Source organism: Taudactylus pleione, unplaced genomic scaffold (assembly GCF_031769625.1).
Source record: "Taudactylus pleione unplaced genomic scaffold, aTauple2 ptg000041l, whole genome shotgun sequence".
NCBI classification, from domain to species: domain Eukaryota; kingdom Metazoa; phylum Chordata; class Amphibia; order Anura; family Myobatrachidae; genus Taudactylus; species Taudactylus pleione.
In genome coordinates, this window is record NW_028284443.1 from 15,550,688 (window position 1) to 15,567,289 (window position 16,602).

The 16,602-nt window shown below is 39.0% G+C and overlaps 1 protein-coding gene across 1 annotated transcript in view; it reads right to left on the minus strand.

The window, feature by feature from the left end:
* Nucleotides 1–908: 908 nt before the first annotated feature.
* Nucleotides 909–16,602, minus strand: part of ING3 (inhibitor of growth family member 3) — a 30,708-nt gene continuing 15,014 nt past the window's right edge. Inside the window, exons 8-12 of the mRNA XM_088457674.1 lie at nucleotides 13,734–13,927; nucleotides 13,452–13,642; nucleotides 9,550–9,742; nucleotides 5,312–5,350; nucleotides 909–1,672 (exon numbers count right to left, since the gene is read on the minus strand). Of these exons, the coding sequence (XP_088313800.1) occupies nucleotides 1,556–1,672; nucleotides 5,312–5,350; nucleotides 9,550–9,742; nucleotides 13,452–13,642; nucleotides 13,734–13,927 (734 nt within the window). The 3' untranslated portion in view covers nucleotides 909–1,555. The remainder of the gene's footprint in view (nucleotides 1,673–5,311; nucleotides 5,351–9,549; nucleotides 9,743–13,451; nucleotides 13,643–13,733; nucleotides 13,928–16,602) is intronic.

The window sequence follows — 16,602 nt, forward strand, 5'->3', positions numbered from 1 at the left end:
GGCCTACCACCTATACAGGGTTGTCTTAACAGCAGTGTGGGCCCTGGGCAAATCAATGCACTGGGGCCCCTACTCACCCATTCACAGGAAAAAAAAAAATGTAAATGGTCAAAATTAAACCCTCCTGCATGCCCATCAGACCTCCCACACATGTAGTCTCTGACTGATCTGAAGCCGGCGGATGAAGTGAAACTGGGACTGAGGTGAGTACTCGCGGCTATAGGGGGGCAGGTTGGTGGGCCCTACAAGCTTCAGGCCCTTGGGCAACTGCCCAACAAACCCAATGGAAGAGATGGCCCTGCACCTATATACACTGACGTGCCAAAAGGCATGGGATAGCAGTATGTAAAGGTAATGGTAGGATGCGTTACCATACGGATATCTTGGAAATGTCCAAACCTGCATCAGTTGTAATCTGTCAATTTCTGAGTTAGTATGAACACTGGCTTGGTTGCTCATGGCAAGGCAACGTGAATTATCAGCGTTTGAACAGGGCACTATAGAGGGTGCCCAAAGGATGGGACATTCCATTTCCAAAGTTGTGCGGACATTTAACATTCCTCCATGTACAGTGTCACGTTTGTATCGGGAATACCTCATGGAATGCATTAACACCCACCATGGACAGAGGAATGGCCAGCCGTGGGTGCTTAATGAACGTGACCAGCGCCATGGTAACAGACAAGCAACAAAGGAGGTACCAGGTGCATATCCTAAACGTCAGTGCATTGTTCTTTAGCTTCCATAGGATATGGGAGCAGAAGACCCCCCAGTGTGCCCCTGTTAACCTCTCTTTTAAATATGATGTATTTAGAATGCCAGGCAAGTGGTTTTTATGTATGAACTGTTTGCAAGAACCAAAAATAAATATCTTCCTAAAAGATCATCAATTCATAACAAATTATGGATAAGAATTACTTTATTTGCTAATATCACTATGTAATAATGAACACAAAAAAAAAAAAAAAAGAATACATCCGGTAAAAAATTGATCACATTGATACTTAACTACACTATATTTTGTGTAGTAATATTGCCAACATTTTACTCCTCACATAACAGATTAAATAATTACGTATGTATACACTTAATGGATGCCAGCCCAAAAAACAGAACTCATTTTCTTCAGCCAGCTGAGATTTGTTTCAAAAGGAAACAAAATATGTTTATAAAGTGTTTAGAAATTACTGCATACTCATACTTTGTGGTAGATTCTGTGACATTTTTATACAATGTTACATAACAGCTTGGAATTTCGTGCAAGAGATACCTCTTTAATATATAAATGTAAACATAAGTTGCAAAAAAATTAGTTTTTAAAAAAAAAAAAGCAATGTTGAAATCCTGCAAGGACAGAAATGTGAGCCAATGATCCCAGTAATGATTACATACAAATCATGAGGTGCTGATCCACTGGAACAGTATTCTCGAATACACCAGGTACCATACAATACAACAAGCAAATGACTGTCATGACAATAAATGGTGTTAATGTCTGCTTAAAAAATATCTTATATATTTTTTTTTTTTTTTGCATTAAGTAGGTTTTTAAAGGTTATTTATGTCTGCTTCCTCTTCTCTTCATGGCAGCAGTACACTGTGGGCAATACCATTTGCCTTTAGGAGCTTCCGACAATCCAACACATCCATAATGGAACCATTCAATCGGGCACTGAAAACACAAAAAACGTATTACAAAAAGGTATTTTAGAGAAAGTTGATTAATAATCTTAATCTTTAAACTCAACTATTGATATATGGTATTAGTTACCCATAGAACAGAAAAACTTATTTGCATTTTGTGATCCATTTGTTTTTTTTAATTCCCGATAGCCTAGCTTTCACTAGAGTAGGTATTTGTCATTGTGCATATTACAGTACAATTATTTTACAATAATTGTGATTTTTTTTTTAATTGGGTTTACAAAAACGAAAATGATCAAAATGTATTTCTGCAATCTTGCGTATATATTACATTAAAATGTAAAAAGAAACAAACAAAAATTATAGAAATGTTAACTTTATTTTCTGCAACATAATATTTTTATTCATCAAACAGACTTGCTAATTTAGGTCTGTAATAGAACACTGCTACAATAAATTGTTTTAGCATGAGGTAATTGGCAAAGCAGATAGCTTTTATACACTCTTGTCATTTTTGTACTTGGTGTTCCCAGATGCATGGGGGTAACGGGGCTAAAGTGTGGCATCAGTTACAAAGTTTTTATCTATTTGGAAATGCATTCAGGAGTATGCTGGGCCTTTAAAAAATAAAGAAGCAGAGAAGTTCTTCATTTCAAGCAACATATTTGTACAAAGGTAAAACCATGTTACTAGAATGCAAGGTTGCACCAGGAAGAATTACAATACATCTTCAGACATGAAAGAATGCTGCAGACCTATTGGGAAACCAAGATTCAGACACATGGTATAAAGCATGGAGTACAGAAAAATGTGGCTAATGGAAAGGTTTTTCCAATGACTAAAGAACTACATATGGAATGTTATTCTTATGTGATAAAAGGACTGCAGAAGCAAGAGTGCCTCTTAAACTCCTTGAGAGAACATATCTATAGGAAAGCAAATCATAAGAGAAGCCCAGAAAAAAGCTTCTGCTATAGTGGCCTGCAGGCTCGCATTTGGAGGACACGGGTAAAGCAAAAGTCTGCCCAATCTCCTTCATTAGAGGCATAAACACACAAAAAGCAGCAGTCCGGAAACAAGGAAATGGACAGTGTAATTATGATCTCACCATCAACTGCAAACAACTACACCTTAATGTGGCAACATGTGGAAGAATTCAGCATCTTAGCTGCTGATACATAACAAGGTTAAAAATGGCTTTGATTGAGCTACACTGCTTTATTGGGCGATCATTGCTTTGTCAGTAGTCATGTATGGAAATCATAAGCTTAAGGCAAATTATGGCATTTGATGAAAACGTCCAAAAGGACCAATGTAGAACCTAATCAGATCAGCATAAAATAGCTCTCAATGAGGACAGTCTAAATCTACCAGTAATGTTCGCTCTCTCTATCAAGACAAGTTACCTAATAATGAAATAGAGCAAGTGCTGCTACATACAGAGATGTGATACAAAATGACGACCACGGGGTGAACACACTTTCCCAACTGTGGGAATTCCATGAACTCAGCAATCACTAGCTGGGGTCTAGATACTGGCGTCTGATAAGTCCAACGGATTTGCAGATATCCCAAGAAACTATTTCCGCCTTTATAGTATAGTGCATGAATTGATCGGTCATAATCTGAGTGATGTTAGTGTTTCTTTGACAGCTAAGTCATTGACTTTTGTTATGTTGTTTAATTGAAAAAAAGGTAGGGGTCTGCATTGCATATAGGAACACATATAGTATATAATGAAGATATTTTTGGCGTTTTCCTGAAATTGAAGTGTGGAAATATGAATAGTTATCCAATAACACCAGGCATTCCTGTCGACCAAATTAGATCACAGAGTTTACCTCGAAACACTTCAAAAGATGAGAAAATTTCAGCTTTTACATGCAGTTTGGACGCTGCCAATTTTTATAATTTTGGCTCTGTGTGCCACCACAATGGATTTGAAAAGAAACAATGGAGATACAATTGAAGTGCAGTCTTTCAGCTTTAATTCAAGGGATTGAACAAAAAAAAAAAAAAATAGTATGAAATATTTAGGAATTGCAGCCATTTTTAAACACTTTTTTGCAGCCTAAGGATGGCATAGTGTCACTTGCATGGAGAGCTCCTCTGACCGCATGTTGTGGGATCACAGCACAGCTTCCAAACGCAAATGCCACATTTGGAATAAACCCCAGACCTTTTGCCTACTTAGTTTTTAAAGAAATAATGAAGGGATGTCCATGAAAGAGCTTTTGAGTCAATTATCAAATTACTCTTGTTCCTTTGAAACAGAAAAACAGTTGTAATTCCTATTTGGATGTGAATACCCTTAAATTAAAGTGATAGTCTGCACATTAAAATCATATTCATTATAGAAGTAACTTGAATAGGATTTTGGTAAACAGCTAAAATACCAAAAATTGTGTCAGTGTCCAAATATATATGGACAAACACAAGTGGAAATCACCTGTCTTTTGTAGGAACCAGGATTTAGAAAACACATTGATTGATATGGTCAACTGGTATTAAACAAACCACTTCTTAAAGTAGAAGGTAACATTTTTTGGCTAGGTGAAGGACAATGATGGGAAGGATAAATAATTTAATATGGCATACCCTATAGGAACTTGAAGAACATTAAAATAAGAGTTAAAGTAGGTTCTAACAGAAAAATACCCAAAACCTACATATGTGTCCTCATATACCTAGCCTCAAGACATCTTGCGGCGTGAGACGTCTTGCACAAGTGAGCCGCGATGAGAGGTGTAGGGTAGCAACTTTTTCTTTAAATTTGCATCGCAGACGTAGCAAAACCCCACTCAGTCTGTGCTAAAGACGCTGGGCTGTGACTTTAACCGCAAAGGAATTAATTTAAAATACTGTATGTACAAAGTCACAAATGAAGCACAACGTAACTTCACGTGAAAAAGCTGCGGCCACAGCATCATAGCACTTTATATACAGGTTCACATTCATTTGCACACAGATGTACAAGTGTGACATTTCAAATTAGTGCAGACTCGTTAAAGGTTACATCGCATTGCGACTAAGACACGTTTTCGTCCGAAAAATACGTGAAAGACTCAGCGTAAGCAGTCACATGGGACCTGGTACGCTGAGAAGGGCTCTTTGGCATTACTGCAGCAATAGTACATGAGGACAAATCTGTATGCTGCGAGTTTTCATTAATCTATAGCTCTATATAATTGCCAAAATAAAGAGATACTAACAAGATTAGATAACCTGCAGCAGTGCCTGACCTGTCTGCAAACCCTCCAACAGCTGTATTTGTATCGGACTTCTCAAACCATGTGGCACAATGCTCACCTCAAAGTTATAAAAATGCTTTTCAAATAGATTGTTCATCTACATTTTTTTTAAAACGTGTGCTTGTAGTGTTTCTCCTAGTAGCTTTGTTAACATTAACTAGTGACCAAGCCAAACATTGCTTTGAAGTGTTTTCTCTTTATAAATAGGTAAAATTCAAGCCCCAAACCATGCTACCTTTTTTCAGTAATGGAAGGTAATGTATTTGTACATATAGACTGTATTCTATTGATCTTCACATTTCATTGAATCAAATAAAAAAAAAAAAAGACATGGTATATACTTTCAGATTTTTTTCCCCTGAAAGTTATTGTAAAACAATTCTGGATGTACTTAATTTCTGATAGGGGATACTTACATCTTGGTTATCACAGCCTACCATTTCACCATAGGATACCTAGAACAAGAAAAATCACAATTTACATCTACACTCCATTAGTGTATATGAAGGTTATAAAACTGACATATGCATCATAAAAAATTATTATATATACTGTATATATATTAGTCTTGGTTTTCATATTTATAGAAGTAACAAATACTTGTAGGTTACTACACTATACTGTACTTCTTGCATCTGTTTGTATGTTTTTATCTATATAATAAACGAGAAAACGTGTCTGTCTGTCCTTTATGCACAGCCATTTGGACCTAGCTCCACCAAATTTGGCATGGTGGTGTAGTTTGACTAGGATTAGGTTTTTGCCTAGGTTTGAACTTCATGAAGGCCACACACTGTCACACAATCCCCAAAAATGTGAACACTCTTAAAGTAGACAGATTCTGGGGCTGGCTCCAGTGGAAATTAGCAGTTCACCAAAAACCTGTGAGAAAGCTACAAAAGTGTTTTTTTTTTTTCAACCTCAGTCTGAGCAAACTTGATGACTCATTTTACTTATTTATTACCAGTTATTTATATAGCGCACACATATTCCGCAGCGCTTTACAGAGAGTATTTGCCCATTCACATCAGTCCCTGCCCAAGTGGAGCTTACAATCTATGGCCCTCATTCAGAGCCGCTCGCTATTTGCGGTCGTTCGTTCTAAAACAAGGGGTGGCTATTCAAATGAACCGATCGCTAATTGCGGTCTGTTCACGCCTCTAAGTCTGAACGAGCGAGCAAAACTTGCGGTTGTAATTTTGAAAAATACGCCCCCTTGCCGCTCGCACCATACTTCATATCCGCTATTTATTAGATTAATCGAGTACATCGAACAGCGTATGAACTGCTCGCTATTCTTGTGGCTGGTTTTTTCAACCGCTATTTTGCGAGCAGTTCTGAGTAAAAAAAAAACAAGTGATGTGGTCAATGACGCTGCTGTATTAATTATGCACGCCCGTTTTGACCTTTAAGCACGCCTGCGTTCGAAGTCCACACCCGTTTTCAAGCACCTTCCCGTTACCACCCACAGACGCCTCCTTCTGTCACTCAAAATAGCAGGCATTCGCTATATAGCGAACTAACGATTTTCGGCCGCACTGACTGGTTCGCGCATGCATATTAAAATCCGTACGCATGCGCAGATGTGCGAACATCGGTCAGAACGAACGAGCGGCCGCTTACGAGCGGCTCTGAATCAGGGCCTATGTTCCCTATCACATGCGTACACACATGGGTTAATTTGTGTTGGGAGCCAATTAACCTACCAGTATATTTCTGGAGTGCGGGAGGAAACCGGAGTACCCGGAGGAAACCCACGCAAGCACAGGGAGAATATACAAACTCCACACAGGTAGGGCCATGGTGGGAATCGAACCCATGACCTCAGCGCTGTAAGGCAGTAATGCTAACCATTACACCGTCTGTGATGCCAATGCAAGTTCATATTAAATGCAGAGTCTCTGTTTGCATGCAAGGGTGTAACTAGAACTTTGTGGACCACATAAGATCTTAAAAGGGGGTAAAAAAAAAGTACATTTGCCCTCACACAGAGCCCATACATGTTATGCCACACAGAGCCCACTCAGGTTGTGCCACATTATGCCATGCACTAGTAGTGCCCCATATACATTATGCCACACAGTAATGACCCTTACACATTATACCACACATTAATGCCCTTGACAGATTAGTCCACATAGTAGTAATGCCCCATACAACACATTACTCCACACAATAGCAGTGACCATTGCACATTATGCCAACACCACCCCCCCCACCACCACCACCACCAGCAACTCACCTCCTGTGTACAGCCAGCAGGTGTGAATTTGGGGCTGGGCCGCCAGATAATTACAGCTGACGCACAGGCAGCGGCAGACAGCGTTTGCGCAATTTCAATCTGACTCCAGTCCGCGAGCCAAATGTAACTCGCGGACTGGCAGCCAATCAAAAGCCACCACTGCTGATTGGCTGCCGGTCCGTGAGCTCCAATTGCTTCGTGACCGGCGGCGCCGTCTCTTCATGACTGCCAGCCAATACACCAGCTGTAATCAGCTGGCAGGACGGCACCAAGTCAACATCGCTGACACCCGGGGCCCCCCTCGGCAGCCCTGACTGGGCCAGTCCACCTAGTGTGCGTGAGTGGGTGCAGGGGGAGCGGCGCGCCACAGAGGCAGCTCAGACACCATAGCAGCCGCACCCCTTGCACTCACGGTAGTTAGAACACTGTTAGCAAACACTGGGGTCCTTTTCAGAAGCAATGGAATGGGGTTATAGGCTAGGACAATGTAAACAAATAAAGGCTGCAGGTGTACTTCAGGGTCCATGCGGCCAGCGGTATTACATACTGATCCTGTTATACGATAGTAAATATAAGCAGGAGAGAGGAAGGCAGACGATGGGTAGATGCTGTAAGGGGGGGGGGGGGGGGGGGGGGGAGGGCTGCAGGTATGAAGCCAATTAATGTTAAGAATTTACCAAGGACAAAGTAATAAGTTGGGGCAGGGGAAATGCCCTAGCAAGTCGTAAAGTTTAGCTTCACAGGAGAGCTTGATGTTACAATCAGGTTGCTTATTTTATTGAAGAGGTAATTACAATATATAGAGAAAGTAGAAGATTGCATACTTTAAAAAGCAATGTGAGCATATTATGGGAAATGTATCTTTCTTTCCATACAAGTTGGGATGTGTGGTTTGTGCACGGGATGTGCCATGTAATTGTGTTGTACGGTAATAACTAAAACAAGTTGGATAAAAGGAATTATTCCCTCATAGACAGAATTTGAGAGCTCTTAAAATCTACTTACACCATGGGAGGTCTCTCTCCTCCCTGAGCTCAACTCAGAAAACCTTCATTACAGACTGACATGTATATTGTCACAGCCAAATTCCCCACCTGCTACTGTCCCTGGAGCAGTGTAATCTCTCTTGTACTTTTATTACTTCCTTCTTTTACACTCAGCCAAATTACTTCCCTACATAATGCTCATGAACAGTAGGACAACTACCATGTGCTATTTTTCTTTGTTCATGGAAGTGTCAGATGGGGTATTTCTCCACAGCTTTAGAAGTGTGACACTTAGCTCATGCTACTCTTGGCGCATACAACGGTTTTATTTATTAAAAAGTATTTTTTCACATATTTATAACATTTTCATTTTTGCATTGAATGCATAAAAATCTGGACTTTTCTCAGCAGTTTTTACATTTTCCACATAGACCAACTAATCAAATGAATCTTTAATTCTGGGTTTAGGAGACCACTGGTTGATAGCAAACCAAACTAAATAATATGGAGGATGAATAATAAGGCCATTTGTGTCATCTATCGTCTCTAAAGCAAAGGGTATCTTCATAATTTAGGCTTCTCTTTAAAAAAAAAAAAAAAAAAACATTAAAAAATATGAGAATGAGGGTTGATTACAACTGCACAGTAAACAGACAACACATAACGAAACATACACTGCCTAGGTCTTCCTTTATACATTCCATTTTTACAGATACGCCTGAAGTCAGCAATATGAAATCGAATTAATCGTATAGTTATATAACATAACTACTATTAATATAGTGAACAGTCTATATACTGACAAGAGCATGCAGTGTGCTAAGAAACTTGATGTTGTCAAGCTCACTGCTTTCTGTACATTTGCTCTGAATGATCACGAGTAAGTGTCACAGGATCTCTTGCATACACCAAGAGCTAAGTGAAATAACACCTGAAGAGACGAGTTCAGTATTGTAACTAATTGTTCACAAAAATGTTATGTGCACTATTAACTTTACATAGAAATTAGAATTTAACTCAATATGTTCTAATAATAGTATGTATTTCAAAGCTATGACAGGTACACACACTATGTTTCCATTTTATCCTAAGGACGAGTTACTGTGCAAATCTTTAAAAGAGGTATTGCAGTACACCTCTAATAAATATCCATGTCTTAATTAAAGTATGTTGCTGTGTCCCTGCCCTGGAAACTCCAGTGATCCTTATTAGCAAGATGTCGGCACTACGATCTTAGGAGCTGCCCAGCTCGCACCGTAACAGAAGAGATCCAACATTGTAATTAATAAAAAGCTTAAGATCTGCTGTGCTGGATCTTCCCTTCCATGTCCACCAAAGTACTAATATTGGAAAAGGAGAAGATTTAGTGCAAGGGTTATTTCTTTTATCAACAGCAACCAATATGTACAATAAGCTCAAAACCAACCTGATTACAGATGCAGTAACGGGGTTCATTTGGATCATAAGTCCAATCAACTTGGCTATTAGAATCGGATTCTGGAATGGCTGCTGCCTGCTGAGACAGTTCGTGCGCTAAAGCCGATGATGATGAGCAAGAAGACAGAGAGGAAGAGGATGAGGAGGATGAAGACTGTTGGCTTGATGATTTATTGTTGCTCCTAAATGATAATAAAAGCATAGATTAGTACATGTATTTTCAGGTACAATTATATGAAATGTCAAAAAATTATATCCCCCCTAATAAGTAATTAACATCAAAAGGAAGCACATTCAGAATACAACTATTTCTAAACGCTAAAAAATAAATTATTATATTGTTTGGTATTAGACAAAGGTCTTTCTTAGTCTATATGTATATATGAGTACATGCATTCGCCTATGGTATCATTGGGTTTCAGATGGAAGCTATATGTATTTTGTATTATTAGGCTGTACCTGGAGCATTTGCTTAGGTTTGAAATTGGGGACTAATTCCTTCAGTCTGATACACATTAATGCTTGGTATGTATAACCACTATATTTACGTATTGGAATTCAATATTATTTCTAAACTCTTATTCTTATGATGTGTGTGCTTATATGTATATACATACTCATGATATACATCTATACATATATTTTTCCACTAGATGCTCTTCATCAGTCCATATTGGAAACTCCATTCGTTCCAAGATCTCGTGGAGCAATTCTGTAAATATGTTACACACCAATTTTTAGTATGTATATGTACGTATTTGCTAATTATTTATTTTATTTGATTGGAAATTCAATTATATACCAATGTTTGTCCTCTCATATGTATTTATCACCCTTTTTAAAGATTGTACCCCTGAAGAAGTCCCATGCTGGGGACGAAACGCATAGGTTTTTACTTTTGGTGATATATCTATATGCCAACAGTGAGGTTTCCTACCATAGAGCCCACACCTATGGGGTGTTGGAGTGAAGTTACATCTATCCCACAAAGGCGTTGGTTATATACCACCATTTTACTTGATGTAAGAAAATGTTATTCAATTGGAAATTTTTCATCAATAATAAATATTATGCGGCTTTACAAACAAGGGGTCAATTGGCCATATATCAGGTGATTTTTGGTGAGAGGGTCTAATTCCAGGACTCTCCAGTTTATCCATCTAAAGTACAGGTTCTCAAACTCTGTCCTCAGGACTCCAAACAGTGCATGTTTTCCAGGTCTCCTCATAGAATCACAATTGAAATAATGAGCTTCACCTGTGGATCTTTTAAAATATGTCAGTGAGTAACGAATACACCTGTGCACATGCTTGGTGACCTGGAAAATGTGTACTGTGTGGGGTCTTGAGGACCAATTTTGAGAACCACTAATCTAAAGGATACCTCTTCATTTGGAACATCACTTTCATTGGTCTTAGGAACCAGAATACATTAAAAGGAAGAAAAAATAATTTCCGTCAGAAGGACTATTGTTCTAAGAAAAAGAAATATAAATTGTGTGTGTTCTTAGCGCCCTCAAATTCATATTAATGCATTGTATGTTCTGGGGCCCACTAACAGGGGTCCCGTTTTTGAGGTGCTGCTCAATCTTGTTTCAGTGCAAGGATATTGTGAACATGTATATATACACACAGCGGGTAAAATAAGTATTGAACACCGACATTTTTCTCAATAAAATATATTTGTAATGAGGCTATTGTAATGAAATTTTCACCAAATGTCAGTAACAACCCATGCAAAGAAATCAAACCATAGATGTCCATAAATTACGTTATGTGTAATAATGTGACATGACACAGAGGAAAAAGTATTGAACACATAAAGGTAGGTGCAAAAAGGCATGGAAAGGCAAGACACCAGATGAAATATATCAGTAATTAGAAAGCAATCCTGCTCCTTGTCAGTGCAAATTAATATAAGCTGGTTCAGTTCCAACTGATGGCCTATAAAAAAGTGCCTCATTACCAAGGTGTCACAAGAAACATCTCATGATGGGTAATAGCAAAGAGCTCTCTCAAGACCTTTGCAACCTTATTGTTGCAAAACATACTGATGGCATTGGTTACAGAAGGATTTCTAAACTTCTGAATTTTCCAGTGAGCACTGTTGAGGCCATAATCCGGAAGTGGAAAGAACAGAACTTCACCATAAACCGGCCACAACCAGGTGCTCCTCGCAAGATTTCTGACAGAGGAGTGAAAAGAATCAGAAGAGTTGCCCAAGAGCCAAGGACCACTTGTGGAAAGCTTCAGAAAGACCTGGAATTAGCATGTACAATCGTTTCAAAGAAAACAATAAGTAATGCACTCAACCGCCATTGCCTGTATGCACTCTCACCAAGCAGGACTCCATTGCTGAAGAAAAAGCATGTTGAAGCTCGTTTAAAGTTTGCTGCACAACATTTGGACAAGCCTGTGAAATGATGAAACCAAAATTTAACTCTTTGAATGCCATGATACACACCATGTTTGGAGGAGAAATGGCACTGCACATCACCCCAAAAGCACCATACCAACAGTGAAGTTTGGAGGTGGGAACATCATGGTGTGGGGCTGTTTTTCAGCACGTTACTGGCACACTTCATATGATTGAAGGAAGGATGAATGGAAAAAATGTACAGAGACATCTACTATATAAAAGTGTTAAATTTGTCCTTCTGCCTTTCTATACAAATCCAGTTTACAAGCCACGATCGTGAAATTTTACATATGAGCGTATTAAAACACAGCGGAGGCAACTAAAAAAAAAAAATTAAATCGAAATTAATTACTGTTAATTTTTAATAAATTTAAAACCACAATTTTTGCTGGACGCTCATTGTGGGGCCTCACGGCATATGGGTAGGGCCTCGGAGCAAGCGCTTTGTATTGTCATGATCTTAATGCTTATTATCGAAGAGTGCTTTAGCAGGCTTTACCAGCATTCCCAGCTCTCTGACTATACCAAATTACGCAACATTTACTTCTTTCTTCCGTGTCAAAATGATGACTTTGCAAGGACCCTGCTGTACTGTGAGCTGCCAAAATATTACACATGGAATGCTTCTCCCCAAGTTTTTCTGCGCAGAAAACAGGGAGTCGCTGTAGATGGTCATCCTGGTATCAGAGCAACAGAAGCTCTTGGCCGTGTTTACACTGTACATCCTACAAATTTTGGATGCTTCTATCTCCGAAGTTTGCTTTACACTGTTACAGGTCCTACTTCCTTCGAAGACCTTAAGACTGTTGATGGGGAAGTTTGTCACACTTTTTGTGAGGCCTGCCTAAGGAGAGGTTGGTTGGAGGATGACATGTAAATAAACATTATTAAAATCCCGGGCAACGCTGGGTACTCCAGCTAGTTCTTTATAAAAATCTGCTGGCATCTACCAGGATGCTGAAGATGAAACGACGGTGGACATTTCAGCAAGACAATGATCCCAAACACACAGCCAAGGACACACTCAATTGGTTTCAGAGAAAGAAAATAAAGATGCTAGAATGGCCCAGCCAATCACCTGACTTGAATACAATTGAATATCTAGAATGGGCCAAAATCACACCTGAGCAATGCAACTAGTTTCTCCATACAGGAGGCGTCTTGAAGCTGTCATTACCAACAAAGGCTTTTGTATGAAGTATTAAATAAGTTTCAGTAAGCGTTTTCAATACTTTTTACCTGTGTCATTTGACATTATTACACATAACAATTTATGAACATCTATGGTTTGATGTCCTTGCATGTGTAGATTGCATTGGTTGTTGCTGACATTTGGTGAACATTTCATTACAACAGCCCCATTACAAATATATTTACTGAGAAAAACACTGATGTGTTCAATACTTATTTTACCCGAATATTATATATATATATATATATATATATATATATATATAAATAATCGCAACTTACTTGCTTTTTCGTCCACTTCTAGAATCTGTTGTGGCTGAAGATGTTAAAGTCTGAGTTAGCGTAGAAGCCAGTGCTGAAGAGGAGTAAGTGGATGATTCTCTAGACAAGAACTCTCTCCCAAGCTGGAAGTCATTATTTTTAAAGGCTTCATAACTGGCTTTCATGCTTGATGTTCTTCTACCTTCTTTCATCTATGAATATATTAAGGATCAACAGATCATTGCTTCATACACACAAAAACGCAGTTTGCAATTACAATAAAAAAAATATATATATATTTACCTGTGCCGTCACCTGAACTGCCTGAGCAGCTGCCATTGTAATAGCACCAGCTCCAGCCCCAGCCGCAGTACTGGCTCCAGAGGACAGAGAACTCAAATTATACGATGCGATCGGCTGAGAAGAATTCACGGTATAAACATTAGTGGTGGAGGAGGAAGAAGAGGAGGAGGATGAGGAAACATTGTTTCTGCAACCTGGGGAGATAACAAAACACAGATCTGGTAAGTTTTTAGAAAAGTCCCTTGCTTTGAGCACTAGTGAATAGCTCTATACAGATGTGCACACATACACCTTGTCCTTAAATTGCACCAAATAGCCCCGCTTGGCATGCCACTGACTTTTCAACTAAGCCATGCTCATGCTTTCCACCACAGTTTTGTATCATATTTGCATTCCAATGCAACAAAAGTAAATGGGTGCTCTGGACACTAGCATTTGATGCTGTAGCTGTGTGCGATTCTGACGCTAACCTTAATAAAAATGAAAAAGACTGAGGACCAATACAAGCAAGTCGTTCAATGCATCATGCCACACAGCATTTTGCTTAATCTGTGATTTTATATTAATTTCATTGTAACAAAAATACTAATCCTAAGTACACTATAAGCTAAATTGAGAAATAAGTCTGGGACGCATCTTGCAAAAAGGCTAGGGTGTAAGAGGACACCACTATATAAGAGGACACCACTATATAAATATATAATAATAAGTGTTACATACTTATATTATATAGTTTATGCTTTACAGCATAACCTTTCAAATGGACAGAACCCAAAAATACTAATGCAGAGCAGCGGCACTCAGGGCCACTTTCATCAGGCCGCTATCCTGGCCACACAGGTTTTGTTTACAATGTGCTTTCCCTTTGTACTAGGATATACATGGTGTTTTATCTGTCTTTACTTGCACACACGGCGCTTGCTAATGACATCAGTCATTGGAAAGAACCACACGTGTGGCAAGGATAGCGTGGCATGGTTCTACTGGTAGTGGGTTCACTCTTTAAATAGGTGAGTGTTATTTTATCCCTGATAAAAGTTATAGATTCAGAATCTAAAGTTTGTGTTTTGTGATTTAGCCTACTGTCTCTGAGTGCTCATTACAACATGTGTAAAACTGTCTTCGTATCTATATATAAACATTCCATTCATGTCCAAAAGTAGGTGGACAGTCGTTCTAATTAGCATGTTATTGCTAAGAGGCATATGAAATCATTAAACATTTAACCAAACATTAGTAGTAATATGGATCATACTTTCAATAAGACACTGTCATGGGATGCCAATTTCACAACAAGTTTGTCTGTCAAAATTCTGATCTGCTAGTGCTTCTCCAATGTGACTGCTGTTATTTTGTAATGAAAATGGTTAGGAGCAACTAAAGCACAGCCACCTAGCAGTAGGCTACACATGCTCACAGAGCAGCAATATAGAGAGCATAAAAATCAGTTCAATCATTTCTACTGAGCTCCTCTGGAAGTTACTTCTGCACAAAAATTATTAGCCAGAAGCTTCATGGATTGGGCTCCGAGGGCTCAGCAGCCGCACACAAGTCTCAAATTATCATACACAATGTCAAGTGTTGACTGGAGTGGTGTGTAGTGCACGGCCATTGGACTCTGGAGCAGTAGAAAAACATTCTTTGGACTGAGGAAGCACACTTTACAATTTGGCAGTATGTCAATCTGGGTTTGGCAGATGCCAGAACACTTTTTGGGAAATTCATTTAGATGCGATGGCTGCGATGTTCCACTCTGAAATGAAAGACTAGGGCCAGCAACATCACTGGTTTTCCCTAATAACCCACAGAAATTTGTAAGAAAATTAGTCAAGTATCATATATGACTGATAGGTGCACAACATGTCAAAGTCATGATAATGGTCTTGGGCTAATTTTCATGGTTTGACCTGGGTCCTTTAGTTTCAGCAAAGGGAAGGAAAATCTTAATCCTACAGCATTCTAGATAACGGTGCTTACAACATTCTGGCAAAAGTTTGGGGTAGGTCCTTTGCTGTTTAGACAGACAATGCAACACACACACAGAATGAGGTCCATCAACAATTTGCTAAGTTTGGTATTAAAGAACATGACTAGGCTGCACAGAGCCGACTACTACTCCATCTCTTGGACGAATTGGATGTCTGACTCAGCCCTCCCACCTCCACTGCATCCTCAACGGTTTTATTTAGGGTCACTAGACTAGGCATGATTCTGTAGGGAAGAATTCTGAATTTTCTTAATTCTGATTTTATTATGGATTGGGCCTCAGTTAACCTGAATGGGAACCAGTGCACCACCGACTGGGACCAGTGTCTCTCTCTTGCTCATCCTTTTGTTCCGGAACCTCTTTATAATTCAGTTTTATATTAATTTTTCAACATGCTTTCAACCAATTTTAAAAGCTCTCACATCTCTCCAGACTCCTTACTGGACAAACCACATTGCTCTAGGAGACCATATTCAGAAGAGACAACATCATGTTCATAGTCAAAAACCTTTTAGACATACAGTACTTGTCAAAAGTCTGAGCACACCCCCTGAAATCGAAAAGAAGCTTGTTTATCGTACATTCTGCTACTTGAGTATGATAAAAAACAACAAAACATTATTTCCATACCGAAGCAACCCGGAAAAATCAATAAAAATGTATCAAAAAAGTTGCAGCTCCATCTGTCCCATTGTTAATCTGGCCATGGTGTGAGCGCGAAGTGGAAATAATCGATTATCAACGTCTGATTGTGCTGCTTTCTTATATTCCAAATTGTCGACAAGTTTCCTGAAAGCTCCAGTTAGTCAAAAATGGGCAAAAAGAACTGAGTCAAGTGTGGAAACACATGCTCAAATAATTGAGGAAAGAAGGTGGTTATTC